Source organism: Alligator mississippiensis, chromosome 5, assembly GCF_030867095.1.
Source record: "Alligator mississippiensis isolate rAllMis1 chromosome 5, rAllMis1, whole genome shotgun sequence".
NCBI classification, from domain to species: Eukaryota; Metazoa; Chordata; order Crocodylia; family Alligatoridae; genus Alligator; species Alligator mississippiensis.
The window spans coordinates 98950032-98973463 of NC_081828.1; the positions used below are offsets into that span (position 1 = coordinate 98950032).

A 23432-nucleotide genomic window follows, 5' to 3' on the forward strand; every position below is an offset into this window, starting at 1 on the left:
GCAAAGGGAGTGGAGAAGTCTTTCTACTGAATTTTTTTCCCATGTTCATAACTCATATATAAATAGGCCTTGGATCCATTTTGATACCATTTGGACCAAATTTCAGTTTTGTACATAGCCCAGGTTGAAGTTAGTGCCATCCTAATGTATTCAAGGAGACAGTCAGGTTTATGCTGTATTTTTTCACCTTTTACTTCCTTTAAATCTAAATATTGGTTATATTATCTAAATAATCTTATTACTCAGATTACAGGTAATCTTGTGGCCAGGTCACCTACCAACATTCTCAGATTAATTATATAGAAGATCAATTAGTATCTAATATAAACTTAAATATCTGGCATATTTTATTAGATTTAATGTGTCAGTTAGGGGATACAATAGCAGCTGGCAAGGAATGGACTCAGGCCTTAGCACCATAAGGGTGTGAGGGCTGCAAGTTTGGGAATAGCAAGTTTGGGAATAATTTGGTGCTCTCCTCAAATGCCTGGATGTAAAAATAAAACTTTTTCCTAGATTGTGAAATAGTATTGGCAGTTTGACTGGTCATGTTATTTCATTACTGTATATGGGGAATAGCCCTAAGGTCACAACTTTGAGGTAGACAAGAGTTGGTACAAATCATACCACTTACTCCAAAGAGAATTTAGTTTTGTTTTTAAGATAACTGATCTACCTCTGGGTTTTTTCTTAAGTATCTCTATTTCTACTCTTTTTAAAAGCAACAATGAATGTAGAAAAGTGTCAGAATCTCTCAGGGTGTAATATGGTTTTGCACAGGCGACAGTACTGCTTAGTTTGAAGACCTCTAACTTAGATATCACGTCTTTCCAAATCTGATTTAGGTAAATGTTAAACCCATTTTACAGATAGTACATGGATGGAACCTAGCTCCAAACTCTCTGGTTTTCCAGCATGTTCTCTGGTAAAAAATCTCAAGCTCTTCTGAGTTAGAATCATAGAAAGTTAGGGTTGGAAGGGACCTCAGGAGGTCATCTAGTCCAACCACCTGCTCAAAGAAGGACCACCCCAACTAGATCATCCCAGCTAAGGATTTGTCTAGCCGGGTTTTGAAAACCTCCTAGGATGGAGCTTCCACCACCACCTCTCTGGATAACCTGTTCCAGTGTTTTACTACCCTCCTAGTGAGACAATTCTTCCCAATATCTAACCTAAACTTCCCTTGCTTCAGCTTGAAATTGTTGCTCCTTGTTCTGTCATCTGCCTCCATTGGGAACAGTTTAGCTCCATCCTCTTTCAAACCCCCCTTCAGGTAGTTGAAGGCTGCTATTAAATCCCCTCAGTCTCCTCTTCTCTAGACTAAATAAGGTCAGTTCCCTCAGTATTTCCTCGTAAGTCATGTCCCCCAGCACCCTCACCATTTTGGTTGCCCTCCGCTGGACTATCACTAATTTGTCCATGTACTTCCTGTAGTGGGGGCCCCAAAACTGAACACAGTGCTCCGGATGTGGCCTCACCAGTGTTGAATATAGGGTGGAATAATCACTTCCTTTGACCTACTGGCAACACACCTACCAATGCAGCCCAGCAGTGGCGATGCGTAGGGGGTGCATGTGCTGATGAGCCCTGTCAGGCGATGGGCGGGGGGCGCAGATGGAGGTGTCCAGCTGGGGAGTTGGTGCGGTCGGCTATGGGGGATCCCCCCCCCCGCCCCCCATCACTGACTGGTTGCTGGGGGGGCATGTGCCCCCTGCCCCCTCCGACTAAGGTGGCACCAGTTGCCCATGCAGCCCAGTATGCCATTAGCCTTCTTGGCAACAAGGGCACATTGCTGGCTCATTTTCAGCTTATTGTCCACTGTCACCCCCAGGTCTTTCTCTGCAGAGATGCTGCCCAGCCAGTCAGCGCCTAGTCTGTAGCGGTGCATGGGATCGTTCAGTCCTAAGTGCAGGACTTTGCACTTGTCCTGGTTGAACCTCATGAGGTTCCTTTTGGCTCAGTCCTCCAATCTGTCCATATCACTCTGAATCCTAGCCCTATCCTCCAGCATATACACTACTTCCCCCAACTTGGTGTCATCTGCAGACTTGCTAAGGATGCACTCTATGCCATCTTCCAGGTCGTTGATGAAGACACTGAACAAAACTGGCCCCAGGACTGACCCCTGGGGAACTCCACTTCATACTGGCTGCCAACTAGACATCGAGCCATTAATTACTACTCTCTGAGCCTGATGCTCCAGCCAGTTTTCTATCCACCTTCCAGTCCATTCATCCAGCCCATATATCTTTAGACTGCCTGGGAGAATGTTGTGGGAGTTGTATGTTTTCTGGCTGCCATACCTATCTAGCTATTGCAAATTGCGTGCTTTTGAAGGGATTAGATTTCTGGCAGTCAGTCGTTTTCTTTTGAAGAGATATTTTCAGCTATTTCTAGACTTGTCAAGAGGGTTATGAACATTGAGTTGTCGGACTTGATCTACTTTGTGGTCCTTTGAAGGAGGTAAAGGAGTTTGAATGTCTTGATCTTTGCAGAGAGGTCGAAATGAGGGGCTAAGCAGTGGCACACTCTCCAAATCCTCCTCCTCTGGCATGCAGAGCTGTGGCGAGGAGGAAGGTGAAGAAGGAGCAGATGCTGTACCACTCCCTCCACCGATGGCAATTCAGCAACACAGTCTACTCCAGCCAGATTCCCAGGATGACAAGGTAAAAGGAAAGCATGGAAAAAATTGATAAGCAGAGAGAGTTTAATCAAAGAGAACTCTTTCTTATCTAAGAATGAGCACTACTGCATTAAATGTGTGTCATCTTGAAATGTTTAAAGCCTCATTGTGTCATTTTGGGGCATCTTGGGTTTGGCTACAGAGAAAACATGTAGATCGTATGCAATTGTACTGTTGAGTACAAAGCAGAAGTATTTTATAGGCAAGCTCAGAAGGCTCTTACACTGAACGCAGGGATGGGCATCTGTTTTGTGTGCCTATGAACATATAAACACAAGCCTAATATATGCACCCTTTCTAGTGTCTTCATTTTTTGTAAGCAGGGAAAAGTTAAGATTGGGAGCCATTGATTTTTTGAAATGAAACCCTTTTACCCTGTATATTATTCAGCAAGCAAATCTTTTTTTTTTTAGCCTTACCTCTGAAATGTTTTGTGTATCTTCTTTCATATATACAGGTTGACTGAAATTAGGAATAAAGGTACACGAGCTTATTTGTTAAGAGATACCATAGTTTTCCAAGTGTCTGTAATGAATTTCCCTCTACTATGACTCCACAATAGTTATTTGCATCCCAGAAATACTCAGTGTACTTAAAAGGAAGAAGCAGCAGTAGCCATCCTTTTAGATTGAGAGTAAAAGAATGAATCTGAAAATGCAAACGTGGTCATTTTCCAGTAGATGTGTAAATTCAGCAAATGAATCTTATTGTCTTGTAACACAGTTGTTAAAAAAAAAAATAAAAAAAAAATAAAAAATAGTCCTCCTCATGCATAGATCGAAGCCATTTATTTCAATTTTCAACCTGGGTCAGGATTTATGGGATAGTTAAAGAAGCCTGAAAAAAATTATTTGAAAATTGAAATGTTGATTTTCGCAGCACAGACCTTCCTTCTAATATCATTGCATCCCCACTGTGCTGCTTAAAACATACCAGTGTTGAAACCTATAGTATGAGCTCATTGTGAGTGAATTTTTTTGGCAGTTACTTACAGCTTTGAGTGAAACATGTTTTTGGCAGGTTTTTTTCCCCTCTCTCCTGCACTCATGGCGTTTTCTCCTGAGGATCTCAGTCATCTCTAAACAATCATTTCCTGAACTGCAGTGACTTTTTCCATATTCTGCATACATTAGTTTCCTGTATGTTTTCTGAACTAGAAACTATTGGAATACTGATATTAATGAATAAACACACAGGAAAACTGCAGAAATCCAATTAAAGATTTATTTTCTTCTGATCTTATGTAGTCTTTTGGGGTTCTTCCCAGTAGGTAGAAGATGATTGTTTAATCCTGCATATACTGAGGTAACAATAGTGTTGATGAGAACAGTGTTTCAAAATTGGTTCCTTCACCAGTGTAATATAAATAACTTTAAAACTGTCCCAGATTATTGTCTTTATTATAAAGATTTAACTTACACTACAAGTGTAGTTGTGCCAAGGGATAATACTAAAGCTAATATCAAAACTTTGGTAATAACGTTATACTGCCTTTATATTGAATCCATAGTGTGCATTGTATTTTCTAGATGTGACTCTAGCACACCCTCTTCTGTTGCAACATGGCATCCATTCAGAGCAGCCTTTTTAGTGTAATATTGGATCTCTAGTACCATGTTGAATGGTATACTTCAAGTGGCTTTAAACCTGTAGTCCTTGATTGGGTACCTATTGTTCATAAACAATGTTGGAACCTAAAGTTGCTTCCACTCAAGTGTAGACTTGACTGCCAAGGTTTATTTCAGTTTTAATTTGAACTACTTTCATATAGCATTCGGATAGCCAAAATATGAAAATACTAGCTTTTATTCTGGACAAACATCTTATTTTGGCAACTAATTTTAGAACTAGACTCCAGTATGCTTCTATTTGTTCTGAAGAGGTGGGCCTTAATCAGAACCTGAATCCAAACCCTACAGTGGTCATTCCAAATTGGACCTGATCCACATTCATAGCGCTTGGCTTTGGACCATAAACCTATGGTTGAGCGTGTTTTGTAAAACTGTTCAGTTACATTAGGGAATTGGGATAGTAATTTTTGACAACATCTGCCACAGACCCGTTAACTCTGGGCTTGCTTCATTTGAGGTGTATATGTAAGCGCCAGATACTGGCCATATTGACTTGTCTAATATCACTAAATAACAGAATCATATTCTTCATTAGCTCTCGTCTGCACAATATGTATTCTTCTGTTCGCACGTGTCATTTATCTACATATAATAGAAGCTTATGAGGTTTTTTTGCATTTTTTTGTCTAAACAGTATTGATGTTTCAAGACAGTTGTTATGATTGTGAAACTAATTGTTTGGTTTTTGTTTTCTCTTTTCTTTTTTTTTTCTTTTTGTAAACTTTGACTGCAGCATTATGTTGACTTGTGTTCTGTCTCTGCTTTGGCTCAGTTTCCCTATCTGTCCATTTAAAGTTTTACATACATTTCCCTGCTCACCCTACCCCACATTCCTATCTTGATAAGGCAAAAAAAACCCAAAACCCAGATCTGTATATTGTCTTTATTACATTATGGGATAGCTTATGCAACCCGATTTCTATTTTGGATATCACTGTAAATGTCATTTCTTTGTCAGCTGTGTTTTGGACCATTTGCAGAATTACTGAGTCTGTTTGCATGATGTGCATCTGTTTAGTCCTTAATATGAAGTAAGGTTCATATTATATCCCTATTCATCTTCCAGTTATTTAATGATACATGTAATATGCAAACCAGCAGTGGGTTTGCTAATTACTGAAGCTTAATAGAATGGCCCTTTCCCAGAATCCTTTGCTGTGAATGCCTTTTACCCTCGGTTGTAGCTATAAACTGGCATCTTGTAGCTTGTGAGGCCAGAGATCTTCTATACTCTGCACATACTATTGGGAAAAATGGATGGCACAAAGAATGGTGAGCTTGATTTCCCCCTTCCAATTTGAGTACTCTTCTCCAGCTCTTTTTAGAAATGTAAATATTCTTGAATTCTTCCTCTCCTTTCCCTTTTTTCCAAGGAGGTCTCTGTCTTATTTTACAATATATGTATTGGGATTATTATTGCAGTTCTTTCACATATTTCAGTATTGGAAAAAACGTATCCATTAGTTATAGACCTGGTTAGTCGCTGTAGTTTGCATTGCTGTCCTTGCAGATGTTAAAGGAGCTCCTAAGAATATCTCCTAGATCTGTAATCTGCTGTGAGGAACTAGGAAGTTGCATCTTGGGGCACTAAATTGATTTAAAAGAAGCATGGGCAGCTTTCATTATTCATTCCTATCAAGGATTATTTTAAAATTTCAAATTGTAGCCTTTTACTAGAGAGAAGGGAGTTTTCAAATTAAATCAAGGAAAAGTTTTGCTTGGGTAGCTTTATCTAAGAAATGTTTGAAAAAGATTCTTGAAATTCAAACATTACGAACTAACTTTGGGGCTGTCCTTTCTTCATTTTTTTTTCTTTCTTTTTTTCTTTTTTGTGGCATGGCGTAGACATCTTCTCGATTGTTGGTACGGCCCACCAGCTCTGAGACACCAAGTGCTGCAGAACTAGTCAGCGCAATTGAGGAACTCGTCAAAAGTAAAATGGTGAGACTGAGTAGCAGATGAGCATAAAACAGAAGCTAAGCCATGGTGCCCTGAAGCACTGCTCAATGAAAACTCTGACACATTATCCATGAGCTAGAATAGTTAGAACATGTTTCAAAAAGTAGTCTCATAGCTTCATATGACAAGTGGCATGTGTGCAATTTTGTGCAAATGATGTATATAGTAGTGGTGCTCAACCTTGGGGCCCCACAGGCCAAATGAATGGAATGTGGTATGTTTCTGGACTGGATCCTGCCTAGGATTGGTCCACAGGTGCCAACCTGTTTGGTGGCCCAACATCATGCTCTGATGTGGCCACATACCATCCCAATCCTACCATGCACCACACAAGCCAGCATGCAAAGCCACATTATCCATCCCACAGGGCCTCCCTACAGGTCCAGAAATTTGGCAAAGGAGTAGCCATTAATGCTGCCACTGCTCCCCCACCACCAGACCTGTGGGAATCCATATATACACGTAGAGAGAGATGATTTGTTAGTATAGGATAAGTTTAGGATCAGAGCAATATGCTTTGGAATTGCATTACACTCCGTGTACCCAGAACCTTTTATAAAGTTTTGTCAAAGTATAACTGGTGTAGGTTGCACAGAGTTAACCATAAAGGAAGCAAATAACCCAAGCAGAAGTCCCTACCCACTGGCTGTCAAGCTGTTGTCAGCTGGTAATGCTTTGTAGACATTGTGCCGAGGGAGAAAGAATCCTTCCCTTTTTTAAAAAGATTAGTGCTCTCTTGGCATTGTTTTTGCACTGGCTTGTTTACCTGGGTAAAGTGCTTCCAAAAGGAGAATTTAGGGCCTGATTTTTTGTTCTTTTTTGAGTGCAAGTACATAAAGATGCAGATAAGCACTCACAGGGGGGTTAGATGCTGAGATACTTGGGAGGGCCCCCTCCCTCACCCCTGTCCAATAACTAAAATACCTAAATTTGGGTACAGCCCCACCCCCACCCTTGGCTTCTAGTTGGAGATTATCTTTAGGATTTAGTAACAGCTCACTCATTTGTCAGGATTAACTATGTAGGGCTTGGTTTACAGTAGGCTGCTTTTATTGCATCCGATTTTTAGGGTTCGCAGGTGCTTTTTCCAAGCCTTTGCTCCTTTTTCTTTATTCTTTTGAACTAGCTTCAGAAAACAAGAACATATTTCCTTTATACATTTTGCCCTAGCTCAGAACAGTCCTGAATCTTTCTATGTAGTAACTTCTTCTATTAGCCTCTCTAGATTTTTTCATACTATTGTTTGGGTTCACTTTTTACTTAATTACACAGGAAAGAGGAGCAAACGGTTTTCAAAATGTAACCACCTAAAAATCCATGGCAGGCTTTAGTAAAATAAAACTGGCAGCGATTCATAATTTTTCCCTGATGCAGCCCAATACCACTGACTCTTTTTAGCAATTGCTTCATATAATCTCAAGCGGTGATGTCCTCATTTCATATCATTAGTCAATAAGTATCAGCTTGTTTTTGGGCAGTCTCTCCAGGAGGTCAAATCCTTGTTCAGTTTTTATTTATTGTTTGAAGGCTTCAGTGGTACATCTGATTCAGAAGGGTGTAGCCCAGCTGTATCTTGTGTTATTTGGGGAATGATGATGGATAATTACAACCAGGTCTGACCATAATGGATTACAGTTGAACTAACCAAATAAAAGCCTTTCACAATTTTTCTCTGCATGCTATCTCCCAGATCTGCTATCTCCCAGATCTGCCTTCTCCCCTATCATCTACCCTATCCCCCATTTCTTCCCCTCCCTCCCCACAAAAAAGTGGGGGCTCCAGTTCCTAGATTTAACATACCAGCAGGATGAGTTGCATCCCTTTGCTTGGTTTAACCAGGTTTATCTCAAACCAGTTTCAGCCATTTTGAAACTGGTTTACGTGCACTGAGCTTCTGTTCTGTTACAGGTTTAAACCGGTTTCTGATGATTTAAGCCAGTTTATGTTTAACTTCTGTCCCTATCCACAATGAAAATGCTAGCACTTGTGATTCAGTTAGCCTCCTAGGTAAGCTGTGTTGCTCCCTTGGCTTCTAGAGGCAATGTTGCTGCACCCATATTCAACAGATAAGTTTTGCCTCCAGTTTTGAAAATTAATTTTGAGAGCTACCAGGGACAGTTATTGAATTTAATGCATGTCTGGGGGGAGGTGGGAAAGGTATCTATAAATACAATTCATTTTGCAATTGGACTTGAGGCTCATGTAGCCCTTTGGTTAAATAAAGTGAAAGCCAAGGAGGTTGATGTTTGGAAGAAGATACCTTTTTTCCTAAAATATATATTAGGTGCTGTTTTTTGGGGGGCCACAGAATTGTTACCTTCTCTCTAAGTTGAAGTGAAAGGCATTTGTTTAGTCTTTAACTGATCTACTCTCCAAGATACAGTCATTGGCAAAAGCAGTCAAAAACCATTTCAAGAATATATGACTAAAATCCCTTTGTTTGGTTTACCTGCTCTTATCTCTGATTTCATAAATCCATCCCTTTTTAAGTTACCAGTCTCCCCAGTTGGATGGTCTGTTAAGAATGTATTATTGCCCTGGTTTTCAGGCTATAACCTGCATTCAAATGCACTGTGCTTGAAGCTGTAAAAATATGAATTAAAATGCAGCTCCTGCTCAGAAAAGCTTCTTGAGCATAAAAAAAAAACAAACTAGAAGGAAAATTGTATTTCTTAATTTCTTAAAGAAGAAAAGTATTTTTAAAAGTCCCCTTCTTAATATTTATGTGTAATACAAGGGATTTTAATTGCCCTAATTTTCTTCTAGTGGTCTCCATTAACAATGTCAGTGTTTGGCAACAGTTACTATGTTTTATTTTGTGTTTAAAAGGATTTAGAAAAAGCAACAATTGTGCTAACAGTATAATAAATGTTAATTTGTTAATGGCATCCCTTAAATGGCAGTTGTCTTCTTGATTGCCCGAGGTAACTTAAACAAAAAGGTTTGGGTAGAATTTCCACGTTATTTGCTGTTAATGTGCATTTTCTGTAGAGAACTGTATTTAAAGCCATATGTTATAAATTAAAGATCAAATTGCAACATTTGCTAACCTTTTATGAATGCATCCTTAGGCACTGGAGGATCGTCCAAGTTCCTTGTTGGTAGACCAAGGTGACAGCAGCAGTCCATCATTTAACCCATCAGATAACTCCCTCCTCTCCTCCTCATCACCTATAGATGAGATGGAAGAAAGGAAATCCAGTTCTTTAAAACGGCGACAGTAAGATTGGCCATTAAATATATTTTTCCCCATCTGCTGTTAATAAGGTAGTATTTATGGAGCCCCTGCACCATTTTAAAGTGTTCTGTGTTGAACCAAAAGCAGAAATAGTTCCAATTTTCCATTGCCTTTTTGCACTTTCGAGATCAGATGTTTGTTTCAGTTTGTCTCAGCTGTTGCTCAAAGAACCTTCCTATGCATAACAGATCCAGTCATAACTCCAGTGAAAAGTCCTGTTAAAAACATATCGGCCTCAGGCCTTGTAGAGAAGGATTCTGGGTTTTATGGATTTTTTAAAAATGTTTCTCAGAAAGCACATTATTTTTTCCAGGATGCTTTTCTTCTGTATGGTAAACTCAGACGGTAGTAGAAGAGATACAGAAATATTCCTAGTTTTGAAGACTAATCTTGTGTTCCATGAAAATTATTCAGTTTGTTTTATTAATTAATATTATGGTTTGTTTTCAGTGAGTCACATATTAGAATGTTTAAACCGTGATTTAATTATTATGACTCAAACAGAGCATCTGACTATTGCAGCTATCGTTTTTTAAACAGAAATAAGAATGCTCAAAAACCAAAGGCAGTGAAGCTTCCAAGCTCCCACTTAAACTGCATCTGCAATATGGAGGATGAACAGAGCTTATGTTTTTTTTTCCCTGGGACACAGCTGTATGCTTAAATTATTGCAGGTCACCAGGACAAGCTGGCCAGGTTGTGTGCTCTCACTGGCCATCTATTGGTGCAGAGGTAGCAATGCAGCTTAGAAATGCAATGTATGTAATGACTGAGCCATTCTCGTATTGATCCTGGTCAAACCCCAGGACAGTCAGGCCCAAGTCCAACACGACATGTATTTAAAGCCTGGTTGTACATAACCACAAACTTGTAAAGTATCATCTATCTGGGAATCCTTTTAAGAATCTTTAATTTTTAATGAGTCTGCCTCCTTGAACATTCATTCACTTTTTTCTTCTGTTTTGTAGCTATGTCTTACAGGAATTAGTGGAAACAGAACGAGATTATGTACGAGATCTGGGCTGTGTAGTTGAGGTATGTCTGTTCAGTCTTCTAAAGTGGCTTTAAAAAAAATCCCACAATTCAGGTGTATAAAGACAGAATTGAAGAGAAAACTATAGACTTCTGAAGTCTGCTGCATGGATGGATTTTTTCTGCAACTTTTTAAAAATAGACTAGAAAAATGTATCAAATCCTTTTCCATTTTTTGAGTCTCTTTTTCATTGCCCTTTGCAATGGATAGCACATGAGTAGCGTCTTTCACATGACCTCAGTGGGACAGTTCAAGTGAGCAGCCGTATGGATATGCTTGCATTCATGGCATCATCCCTTTAATTGTAAGCCACTTTGAGGAAGATCCATCTCTTCCTGCATTTTTGTATGCTGCCTTCACTAAGGAAATTCAAATCTGCTTAAGTGCTGGACATCCCAAAGCATTAATCTGCTTTCATGAAAAGCTGGAAAAGCCTGTAGGTGTCACTAGTATTGCAAACAAAATGTCTATATCAAGGCTCCAGATTCCATTAACTTAGCCCATTTTAAAGTAAATAGGTACCTTACCTGTGCTACCATTCGGAAGAGTTACTTAGCTTGAGTATGTTTTAGAAAGCTATCTTTTTTTGCTAAATCTAGATGTTTTCTTAGAAGAGTTGATTAACAGGTAGATCAAAGGTCATTTCTTAGATGAGGCATCAGCCCATCCCATTATGCTGAATAAATATCAGACACTGCAGGCCTCAGATACACTAAGCAAATAGTTACACAAAGGCTTGCAAATTAATTTACTTGCGAGATCTAAATATTACGCTGTGTGCACCCTATATCAGAAGTAACGTGTGCTATATTTTTAATACTAGTTTTTCCCCTTTAGTTGTCAAAATTTGCTTTTATTTTATTCTTAAATGAGAAATGGTATAGAGAAATAATGTTTTTACATTCTGGGTTGGGGTGGCCAGAGTTACTTACCCTGGGAGCCACATCCGATCCTCCACTGAAGTTCAAGAGTGGAAAGGGGGATGGGGCTGCTGCTGAGCAACCTGGTGAGAAAGCAGGGTGGGGGTACTGAGCAACTGGTGGGGTGGGGTGGGGTGCTGAGCGAGCATTGAGCTGCTCCAGCTTTTTCCCTTGGGGAGCCCAGTGCCTGAGCCAGCAGGGCCAAGAGAAGTGGGAGGGGCTTCGGTTTGGCCATTGTGGTTCCAGGTTTTTCTCTTTTTACTTTGGATTTCCAGCACTTCTTGTAAAATAACTTGTGAAGAAATTTGAACTGTTGGCTATCTAGATAACCACTTATTTTTCTATTATTTTCATTTCTCCTGTACAAAGTGCTTGTAAACAATTATGGTGATGAATAGTGAGAAAAGTCATACTTTTCTAGCATTTTTACAGAATTATGGGGTTAGGTATCTCTGAGAGAGAATTTTATTTTTTATAAATACTTTTCTAAGGATCTTATGATGTACATTTAGTTCATAATATTTTTTCTGTAAACTTGAAGGCTTAGCAGGCCAAATATGAACATTTCTGATTGCACTGCATTTGAGTACTAGGAAATGTAAAACCAGCCACTCTGATTTTTATCATCACAAAGATGCATTGAACCAAGCTTTAAATATCATGCCATAAATTAAGTAGCTGAAAAAATAAAGTTTTAATTCAAACAAAACTCCTATTGTTATTAAATTCATTTGTATTAGTGATTTAATTGTCTCTTGTATTTGTAAATATTACTGGTTTAGTGACTTAAATTTCAGAATGCAGTGGACAGTTTCTTATGCTCTTTAAAAACACCACCTCATGAAACATCTCTTAAGTCAGGATTTTTCACAGTGAATTCTTCTGGATGGTTGCAGGGTTACATGGCACTTATGAAGGAAGATGGTGTTCCTGATGATATGAAGGGGAAAGACAAAATTGTATTTGGCAACATTCACCAGATTTATGACTGGCACAGAGAGTATGTATGTTTTTAAACTTAAGAGTTATATGCAGTGCTTGCTGAAAATAATTTATGAATTCTAAGCATTACCAACTAAGGAACCAAATTAAATAGCTTTCAATTTAAAGTCACATGAATAAGTACTAAAAGCAACAAAGAGCAGTTATCCTAGTTTGTAATTTGAAATTTTATTTTTAGTAGGACTCTTCCTACAGGTATTTGTATAGAGGCTAGAAAAATATATCACATACTTGATTTATGGATCTGTACCTTATGCATGAATATGTGCAGGCCTTCCCTGGTGTTTAGATGATACAAGAGCTCTGTATTAAAGAGATGTGCTTGCTCAAAAGATTTTATTCTTTAATTTCACTGTCTAGTAAGGTTAAAAGAGCACACAAGGGATTTGGAGTAACCAAAAGGGAAATTTCAATCAAGTTCAACAAAAAGATTCCACTGCTGAAGAGCTATATTTAAAATGAATGTGTTTGAAGTAGTTTAGTACATTCTTTATATAGGCTTATGTTGCAGATAAGATACAGACTACTCAAGATCACAGCAGGTTAAAGCAGATGCAAAGTATTCAAGGCCAAAAATGTTGGGCAGGGGGTTGACAATACCATAAAATATGGTATAAAATGTCTTTTTTCTGTTTATCTTAGCTTCTTTTTAGGAGAATTGGAGAAGTGCCTTGAAGATCCAGAAAAACTGGGATCCCTGTTTGTTAAGCATGTAAGTAGCACTAAGATCTTGGGCAAGAACGTTTATATCACCTGGAAATGCTACAAACTTTATTTATTTTTTTAATATATCAAGGATCCTTTTGTGGAGCAACATGTGTAAGGATGGTCTTCTCGGGTCTCTTGGTCTCTCTGGTCTCTCAACCTTGAGGGCCTTACAGCTACCTCAGCCACATCCTTCTATCTCCTTTTATCATATACAATCTCCTTCCAACTTGTCACATCTTCGCCTATCCCTTCCAGGTCTGTTTTTGTTATCTTCCCATTGTTGCCTGGGTCACCTTGAAATCTGATATCCTCTACCTCAGTTTCTAAAGTCTTCTTTTTTCTGCCTTCTCTCATTGGTTCTCGCAGCATGCCCTGCTCTGTGCTCTTAATCTTGCTCAAGGCATCACATCTTTTGTAAGAGTCCACAAGCGCTTGTTTGTCTTTTCCTCCATACTCTGTTTTCTTATACTATATAAGAAATCAGTAAAATAAAATTTTCTAGAGCAGGAATCAGAAGCAGAATTGCACCTCCTACTATGCCACATGTGCATGGCAGGAGGCACAGGCGACTGGTAGGGGGTGCACGGGGGTGCATGTGCTCCCCCCTCCCCCCCCGACAGTGTCATCAGATCCAACCACACCTTATTCCCAGTGCAGCGGGAGCCTGATCTGGGTTTCCAGCCCAAGGAACGCCCTAAGGGTCCCCACAGCAGGGAGACTGCATAGGGTGTCCCCAGGGCTGAAAGCCTTGTCAGGTGATGTGGTTCCCAGTTGTGGGTGAATAACTGGGAGCATAACCTTTCCCACAACTGAGAACTCCAGTTGGCTGAGGAGACTCCTAGTTGCAGCAGCCTATGGGACAGTGCCATGGCTGGGAGTCCTGTTAGCTGCAGGATTCCCAGCTGTGGCAGTGCATGGTGCTCCCACACAGCTGACAGCTCCAAGGCACAGGGGCATAGGTTACACATGCAAATTAGAGCTGGATTACATAGTTATAAAAATGATTACACATTTTCCAGCTCTAACTTTATACCTGGTTGGAGCTTTTTAAACCATGATTGTTTATTTGCACGTGTAACTGGTCTAAATTAATTGTGCAGTTAACCAGCTAATTGTCTAATACAGATATCACATAGAGGGGAGCTTAGCTCTCTCCCTAATGTCAATGCAAAATCATTCCTGCAGTGTTTTCTGGTTTTGTATTCAGTCTAATTTGAAATCAAAAGCAATGAAGCATCTAAGAGATTTCCTTTGGTAGTGAAATTGCTCATCATGCATTTGTTTTTCCCCTCTGACTTTTTTTTTTGTAAAAAGGAAATAACTATGCATTTAGATATTGTAATATTCATAACCCATTAATGGTAACTAAGAGAAGTAATGCTTCATGCTAATTTTGTTTTAAAGAAAACAACAACTTGTGATTTCAAAATATTGTTCAAGCCCAATATTATTTGTGTTGTTCCCATGGTCTTGTTTGTGTCCCAGTGTCATGTTACACACAACTCTTGTGCTAGATACAAAACTCTTTGTATCCAAGTTGTCTGAGATATTAAATGGGCAACTTAGACTATACAGCTGGAAGGATCGCTAATGGTCATTTTAAAGAACTTTTCTTAATTCTTTAGATTTCAAGTGTTTTAGCTATTCTGGTGCTTGCTTCTGTGGTGTTTAAAAATGGTTTACTGGTGATTTTTCCTGCAGAACTAAACTTGCTGTGTTCTTTGTACTCAAAAACATGTTTACATTTTTTATGTTGCAGGGACATGGGAACACAGTATGGGCTTTTCACCTTTGGCTCATTTTATTCCATAAAAATTAGCACAACATATCAACATTAAATATTTATCATGTTTTCACATCTATATTTCCTTCAAATTATACCCATCTCTGGGTAGCTAGTTTATATATATATATATATATATATATATATATATATATATATATATATATATATATATATATATATATATATATATATATATATTTAACTCCTATTATACAGGTCCTCGAAATTCTTTGTAGACTTGTCTATTTAGTTTCCTCCTTGTGTCTCTTCTGTCCAATTTCTTGTGCTGGATTTGAAGTATAGTTGCTTCTTTGTTCTTGATTTAGTAAGACTGTGTCCCTTTTCATAAAGCAAGGATCTATTTCAATGTTTTATTGCTTTTTTATTGTACTTCTGTTCTGTGTATCACTTATTTCTGACTGTTATATATTATTGTGTCTTTGTTCATGGGGGGGTTTTTTGTAGGAAAGAAGGTTGCACATGTACATAGTTTACTGCCAAAACAAACCAAGGTCCGAGCACATTGTTTCAGAATACATTGATACATTTTTTGAGGTAAGTCCCTGAGTGGGTAAGTGAGTGTAATTTTTCAGGAAAGAGTTTGAATGCAGTTCCTAAACACTATAACAAAGGTAGATGGCATTAATCCATGTTTGTTCTTTCTGAGAGATTTATAGACAGCCTGCAGCAGTGAGTTTTTGAAATATGGATTTAAGGTTGTCAAGAGCACTTCTGTTCTGTAATAAATAGTAATGCAGAGCAAGAGATGGGCTACAGTGTTGGTCCTCAGCCCTTCAGGACAGCCTCAGGTGACCTCATAGGCAGAATGTGGCTCATGGAGTGCCTCTGAGCCACTCTGAGTCTCCAAAAAGTTAAAAATGAGGATGACAGGGAGAGCTTGCAGCCTGTGACTTGCTTAATATTTTTCACTGGTGAATTGATGCAGGTTGGAGACTACTAAACTATAATATGAATGCAGATACAGAAATTTGGTTTTGCTCTGCAGGACTTGAGGATCCTCAGAAACTTAGATGCTGTAGACATAACATAAAGGTTAAGTCAAAACTTAAAGCCAAGTTTTTGTCACATAAAGTTATCCTCCCAGTAGTTTATGTTCAGAACTTCAGCCAGCTCTGCAAAACAGCTCAAGCAGATTTAAATGAGGCAGAAAAGTTGACAGCCATTTAAATAAACTGAAGTAAATACTTTGAATTATAAAGTTAATCTTTTATGTGTTCCATATTTAGGCATAAAGCCTGCATGAGACACCAATTCTGTACTCACTCAGACAAAGTCACAAAAATCATTCTTACTTATTTTATTTAAAAATAAAAAACAAAATAACCTCTTGCTCCACCTTCAGTAAAGTAGGGGTTGCGTGGACTCTGTGGATGGGAGATAGGGCTCTTGAGAGAGTAAAATTCTAACCCAACCAGGGAGCAGCTGATTAAAGATCACTGGTCAGTTTGAGGGCTGCTCTTCCAACCACTTGGTTGAAATAGCAAGTGAAGCAACTGCACAGCACATCAGAGATCTTAGATCCATTTTGAAACTCTATTCCCTTTTCCTTTTGTGGCCCTCCCTGCTAAGTCACATGAATCTTCTCTCTTGCCCTTGTTGATTTAAAAAAGCATGGGTCTGCCCTGCCAGCAGCCCTTACCCTCCCATAGCATTGCCATCATGCTCATGCAGTGGACCCTGCAAACCTGAAAAATATAAAAGATCAAGTCAACGGTTACTGGTAAAGGTTTGGAAAGACAGAATTTGGAATGCCTGGACAATGAAGTGAAGAAAGAGCCATAAGGAAGTGAAGAGCAGGGAGTGTAGAGCTGGACAATTCCTTGTTTAACTGAAGATTAGTCAGCCCTTGTTTCTGCTCGACTGTCTCAACAGTAATACACACTGCTGTATTTATTTCCAAATGAATCAAGAAGACTTGAAAGCTGAAGTTCTTCTGTTTTTCTCCTTAGGACTTAAAGCAGCGCCTGGGCCACCGACTTCAGCTCACAGACTTGCTAATAAAGCCAGTACAGAGAATTATGAAATACCAGCTGTTACTAAAGGTAAAGTGATTTTTATTATATTTTCAGGGTAACCAGCCCTAAGAAAATCTTATTAGCCTTGTGGTGACTGGCTTTTTGTTTGTTTTTTTTAATAACACAAAATGTAAATGTTGTATGGGTTTCTATTGGCTATAAACCAATATTTTAAATGCTGTAATATGGCTACTTTTCTAACTAGTGTTTACATCTTGAATCATAGCAAACATCCTGAAGCAAATACCAATCTGGATTTAAGCCAGTATAAGCACAATTTAACTGAAGTCGCTGGGGCAGAGATACTGATCGTTTGCAAGGCTGTAACCCAGAGCGAAATATGATCTTATGTGTAGGAAATGGTTTAAATATATTGAATTTCATGGTTCCTCTGACACAAGTGTGTAATTTTATTATTTTAGCACCCTTGGTTGCTTGACAAAAGTTAACTGTGACCCTTCTAGCAAGGAGCCTGATTAATGACAAAATGTTCTTGAATCACCTGAAGGCATAAAACTGGCACTGAGAATATCTTAGTTATGTCATAAAGGGGAATCAATTTTTTTCATGATTTTTCTTATAATTTCCTTGATTATATTTTCTTTCATACAAATGGGATCCTGTTCAATCTTGTTCAGGGTTCTCTCTGTTCATCAGTAGTATGGACTCAAGCTAATTTAATCTTTTCCCTTACAGGACTTCCTCAAATACTCTAAAAAAGCAAATCTTGATACGACAGAACTAGAGGTATTTGGGCATTTTTCTTCTATTACCTTGAGTACTAATTAATGTGTACTACTCACTACTTCTGCTGAAGCTTGTTTGCACAGAGTTACTGTTCTTCCTTTTTTGCTCTTGCCTTTTAAACATGCTAACTACATTGTGAATCCCATATTCTGACACAGATTCCTCCACTGGAAAGCTTAATTTTTTTTAAATCTCTCCTTTCCTGTAACAGAGAGCTGTAGAGGTCATGTGCATAGTACCAAAACGATGCAATGACATGATGAACGTTGGTCGCCTGCAAGGATTTGATGTAAGTTGTTTCTTGGTTTTTAACCATGACAAATGTCTGATAATCATATGCTGCCCAAAGCAATTTGTGCAGGGGTGAGGGGCAGCTTCTTTTTGCTCTACCACTTTTCCATTCCCATTTGAGTGAAAAAAACTTTAAATCTCAGTCCTTCTCAAAAGCAAGCCAACTAGTTGCCACCTGCCTTTTAGGAAACTTGATATACTTGTTTCTCACTGATTTGATTTTTTTTCAGGTGCGATATGAACAGCTAAAACAGATCAATGGGGGATGTTTCATTTATTTCATCATCATTTTGACTGACTTTTTTGCATAAGTTTAGGCTAATTTTGTACCAATGAGTTGAAAGTGTTTTGATTACATGCATCTGATATACCAGTAATTGGTCTGTCAATAAATTTTAAACTATTCTGAACTCTTTTAAAGAAAAAGAAAAAAATCTTTGCAATGAGCTTTATTTTTCCTTTCCTCGGTAAATCTAGTTAGAAAAAAATTAATTAATGAACTAATTGAATTTGTTGCTTCTGTTTTTAGGGTAAAATTGTAGCCCAGGGTAAGCTCCTGCTGCAAGACACTTTCTTGGTCACAGACCAGGACACAGGACTTCTGCCACGCTGCAAAGAAAGACGTGTCTTCCTGTTTGAACAAATTGTCATATTTAGTGAGCCACTAGATAAAAAGAAAGGTTTCTCCATGCCGGGATTCTTGTTTAAAAATAGTATCAAGGTAACTGTTGTGTGTGAGCTTTGTAGGGTTGTGCAGTGGGGACCAAGGTAACCCTTTTCTGGTGATGACATTCCATGTCTTTAGCAATAAACCTTAAAAGAATAAAAGATCTTCAGCTCTGTCCTGATACCCCTTCCAAACAGTTCTCTGCGGAGCTTTGACAACAAAAGAGTCTTTATGTCAAGAATCTGATGTCTTCCACCTAAAATACCTCTTCATTTTTGTACTCAGTAACTTAGACTTGCCATCCACCAAGGGGCCTACCTCTCAACTCAACATCATACCCATATCTCATCACAGATAATAGCAGTACATGGCACTTAGCCTAGCATGTGTAAATCTTAAACTTGAAGGCAGTAACTCTTATTTCCCAAGACGACAATTTCAGCAAAACTCAGCTGAAATCAAATTTTAATGACTATCAACAGCACTGAAAACCTCACTTCAGGTTACGTCACATCACATCACTTCCACACACTAATCGCTCACACAGTAACTTAGCATGCCAAGCTTTCCCTGAGACAGTAGTGTGAGGTATAGGTCCAAGAATCTTGTTTGGTGCCTGGAAGAAATCTGATGGGGACTTCTAAGTAATAGGGTAAATTGTACTGCAAGTGGTTCAAGCCAAATCTGTATACCACAATCCATCTTCCATTTGTTTGGCAATATAGTAGAAGTCTTTCCATGTAGACTAAAGATTGAAGTATGAAATTGATTATAATATTCAAATAAAAGGCATCTTTTAACTATGCTGACCAGCATAGGTCAGTTTAATTGAAGTGCAACAGCCAGTAGCTCTTAGTTGTAGCGTCTGAAAGAGGATGCTATAGAATAAGATGCTGTTAGTGACTAAGTGAGATCTTAAGTACCAAAAGATGCGCATTCATTCTTAATCTTTAGGATTTTAATACTTTTTAACAAACATCTTTGAATAATATTAAGATGATGGTAATTTAATATGGTAAAGACCTGAGTGTTTCAGAGCTACTGGTTGGGGCTTCTTGGTGGAAGCTTCTTCTAATTCAATAGATGCAGTAAATTCTCTTTCATTTAAGGTGAATTGCCTTTCCCTGGAGGAAAATGTGGACAATGATCCATGTAAATTTGCACTAACATCAAGAACAGGTGATGTCACAGAGACGTTTGTTTTGCATTCTGCTAGTCCAGGAGTCCGCCAATTATGGATCCATGAAATTAACCAAATTCTGGAAAACCAGCGCAATTTTTTAAATGGTAAATCCTTTTACATTTCTCTTCCTGCCGCAAAACATTTATTAGGTAACCCCAACTACTTGCTCTTACGTATTTCATTTGATGTAATGTATAGATTATTCCAGAAGAATCTTTAAATTAAAAGAAAAAACATAATGCACCATAATTGCTTTATAGAAATAATAAGGGGTGCACCGATAGAGATTTTCGAGGCTGATACCAATAACTGAATTTTAAGAAGGCATATTGGCCAATACTGATCCAATTTCCAATACAGCTGCATCCAGCTGGTAAGTCTGTTGTGGTGAAAGGGGAGGGAAGTGGAAGTGGGGGGAACAGATCAACACCCCCCGTGGTGAGGGAATGAAATGGGGCTGGGGTAGTCGCTCCCAACTAGATCAGGGTGGGGCGCAGGACAGAGCTGCGGTTCATCTGAGGGGAGGTGAGAGGCAGCTCCCATTACTGCCCGTGGGAGGGCATGGGGGGGCATGTGCCCCCAGATCTGCATGGGATGGGACAGGGCAGGCTGCAGCTGTGAGCTGGGGCTGCTCCAGGCTCTTCCTGGTGGGGGGGATGTTGGGCCGTGGCAGCGCGGGGAGGGAGGCATGGGGAGACTACAGCAAAATTTGGGGTGGCGGCAGCCCCCCCCCCCCCCCCCCCCCAGCACCGCCACTGCCCACCCGAAGCTCAGCCTGGCCCAACCCCCCCTCCACCAGGAAGAGCCTGGCACAGCCCTGGCCCCAGCCCACAGCTACAACCTGCCCTGCCTAGCCCTGTGCAGAGCCAGGGAGCACACCCTCCCCTCCTCTCCCCATGCCCTCCCAGGGTATACACAGCAGCCCAAGCCACCCCCCCTCCCCTTGCCCCCCAGAGGAGCCACGGTTTCATCCCACGCTCTGCCCCAGCTGGGTAGCACCTGCCCCATCCCCACTTCCTCTCTCACTGCAGGGGGCATTGATCTCCCCCCTTCCCTCCCACCACAACAACTTACCAGCTACACACAGCTCTCCAAGCTGTTGAGCTGCACTCCTCGCTGCCTACATGCTGCCCTGCAGCTGCACGCTTGCACGGGCCATTTATCGGACAAATTATGGGCTATATCAGGCCAGTTTCCAATATAGTCCATTCTCTTTATATCAGTGCCAATCCAATATCAGACCTATGTATCAGTGCACTTCTAGAAATAATTGGGTTGCTGCTTTCCTCTGTTGTAGGGTAATAGAGTGTCCATCTTAAACCAATTAAGTCTTGCATGGGGAAAACCTAAGTAAAGGTTGAATACCCAAAGGTAACTTATGTCAGGTGAATTAAATCTTTGTTTTTATTATATGTTTTCATACAATAATGTTTACTATCAAGGGGAGCAAATCAGGAAATACTATAACTTGCCATAGATCTGATCTGTTCACTGATTTACACCCTGTTCCTGATTTTGAATTCCTCCCACTGTGTGCAGGATTTTTTTAACATTAAATAGTTTTTTTTACCAAAAAGAAAACAAACCACTGTTGGTTGGAAATGGGTTCTAATGGCTGGAGCACAGTACTAGGAAGCAGCTGTACTGGTATTTCCAAGTTGGCCATTGACTGCACCCTGTAACCAGAGGGGAAATGACATATCCTTGGTAATGGGCATGTAACATGGTCGGCCTTCCTTCATATAGGTGTCATACAGTATTAATGTCTGTAAAGCACGTTGCAGTTACTTCAGGAGAAATGGTGTGAAAAGGAATGTTACCTTCTTGATAAACTCTCAGCTTTGCCATTGAATGCATCCATCTTCACTTGCCTTTGTCTGTCGTCTTGGTTTTAATTGCAGCCTTGACATCACCCATTGAGTATCAGAGGAATCACAGTAGTGGTGGCGGTGGCAGCAGTGGCAGCGGTGCTGGTGGTGGCTGCGGTGGTGGAAGTAGTAGCAGCAACAGCAGTGGTCCCAGCAGCTGTAGCGGAATTACCAGTTCCAGCCGTAGCAGGCCATCCCGGATCCCCCAGCCTGTCAGACACCATTCCCCAGTCCTGGTCTCCTCTGCAGCTTCAGCCCAAGCAGAGGCAGACAAGATGTCAGGTATGTCCATTCCCAATCCCTCCTTGCCACTCCACAGCACCTCCTTAGAGACTGGCCTCAGCCAGGTAGACAGGCATCCTCTCAGTACAGAGCTGGATGGTCCTCGGAGAGAAACTGAGCAGATTCCCAAGATGAAGGTTATTGAGAGTCCCAGGAAGACAGCTGGAAGTGTTTCTGGCTCAGCTGATGGAGCCCAGAAAGAATTGCGTGGGAGCATGGAGGACAATCGCTCAAGGAGCAGCATAGGATCCCTAACACTTGGGAAGTCAAGGCCAGGAGCCATCTCACCACTGAATTCTCCTCTTTCAACGACTTTTCCTTCTCCTTTTGGCAAGGAAACTTTTCCACCCAGCAGCCCCCTGCAGAAGGGCTCCTTTTGGAGCTCCATCCCAGCTTCCCCTGCCAGTCGCCCTGGCTCCTTCACTTTCCCTGGGGACAGTGACTCCCTCCAGCGGCCGGTCCACCACCACTCTTCACACAGCAAGGACACAGACCGCATGAGTACATGCTCCTCGACCAGCGAGCAGTCAATTCACTCCACCCAAAGTAATGGGGTAAGAGCGGAGCACTTCTGTCCTGCGAACTCTTCTAAAACCTTCCCATGCTCCCCTTCTGTGCGTTACCATCACTCTCCGTACTAACTTCTGGCTCTCCAGTGCTGCACTGCTCTGAGATAATCAACTGTTCCAATATCCTTGTACATAAGCAATTAGAAGGCACGTTCTGTCTGGGTGTGTATACATAAAACATAGACCCTGTGACATGCATACAGACACCAAATTTCTAACAGTAGTTGAGAATTCCACGTCTGCTGAAAACATAAATCACTAGGCCGATTACTACTAACTTGCTTTCCTCGTTTGTTTGTTTGTTTTGTCTTTCTAATCTGAAGGCAGATCATTAACATACTGAATATGGCAGCCATGGAGTCTGTTCATGCACCACTGGCAGCATTTCTAAACATTTGAGTTGGCAGCTTGTCTTGGGTTTTTTCCTCCACACGCATCCAACCACACCTTTTTTCGTAATAGTTTTAACTTCAGTGAGACATCCACTTTGCATTCCTGTGCTGCTTGATTTTTTTCTCTCCTTTCATCCTTAATTGACTTGTGACATCTTTTTGACTCATCCTCTTTTAAATTCAATATCTGGAAGCTACCAACTATGAAGCTACCAACTCCAAACAAAAATCAACACAAATTAAAGCTGTGGCTATCACCCCCAAAACAGTAGTCTGTGGAGATATTGATTCCACTCTTCTGCCCCCTCCCCTCCATGTAAAAGGAACTATGTTAGGGCATCTGGAGATTCAGCATCCAAGTCAGCACTTTTTTGCTGGAGGAATGAGGGGGGGAGCAAGGTTAAAAGAATCCACATCTGTATTGATCGCTGAACAGG

At 40.1% G+C, this 23432-nt stretch overlaps 1 protein-coding gene across 5 annotated transcripts in view; it reads left to right on the top strand.

The window, feature by feature from the left end:
- The window catches only part of TRIO (trio Rho guanine nucleotide exchange factor), a 533872-nt gene that overhangs the window by 491613 nt on the left and 18827 nt on the right, over window positions 1-23432 (top strand). For 4 of the 5 annotated variants that reach the window (XM_019483906.2, XM_006266316.4, XM_014593806.3 and 1 more), the window contains 13 exons: window positions 2496-2666; window positions 6160-6255; window positions 9345-9493; window positions 10480-10546; window positions 12361-12464; window positions 13109-13178; window positions 15426-15515; window positions 16931-17023; window positions 17693-17743; window positions 17955-18032; window positions 18564-18755; window positions 19811-19988; window positions 21786-22588. In XM_019483906.2, coding sequence (XP_019339451.1) covers window positions 2496-2666; window positions 6160-6255; window positions 9345-9493; window positions 10480-10546; window positions 12361-12464; window positions 13109-13178; window positions 15426-15515; window positions 16931-17023; window positions 17693-17743; window positions 17955-18032; window positions 18564-18755; window positions 19811-19988; window positions 21786-22588 — 2142 coding nt within the window. The remainder of the gene's footprint in view (window positions 1-2495; window positions 2667-6159; window positions 6256-9344; window positions 9494-10479; window positions 10547-12360; window positions 12465-13108; window positions 13179-15425; window positions 15516-16930; window positions 17024-17692; window positions 17744-17954; window positions 18033-18563; window positions 18756-19810; window positions 19989-21785; window positions 22589-23432) is intronic. The other variant, XM_019483908.2, reaches the window with a different exon arrangement.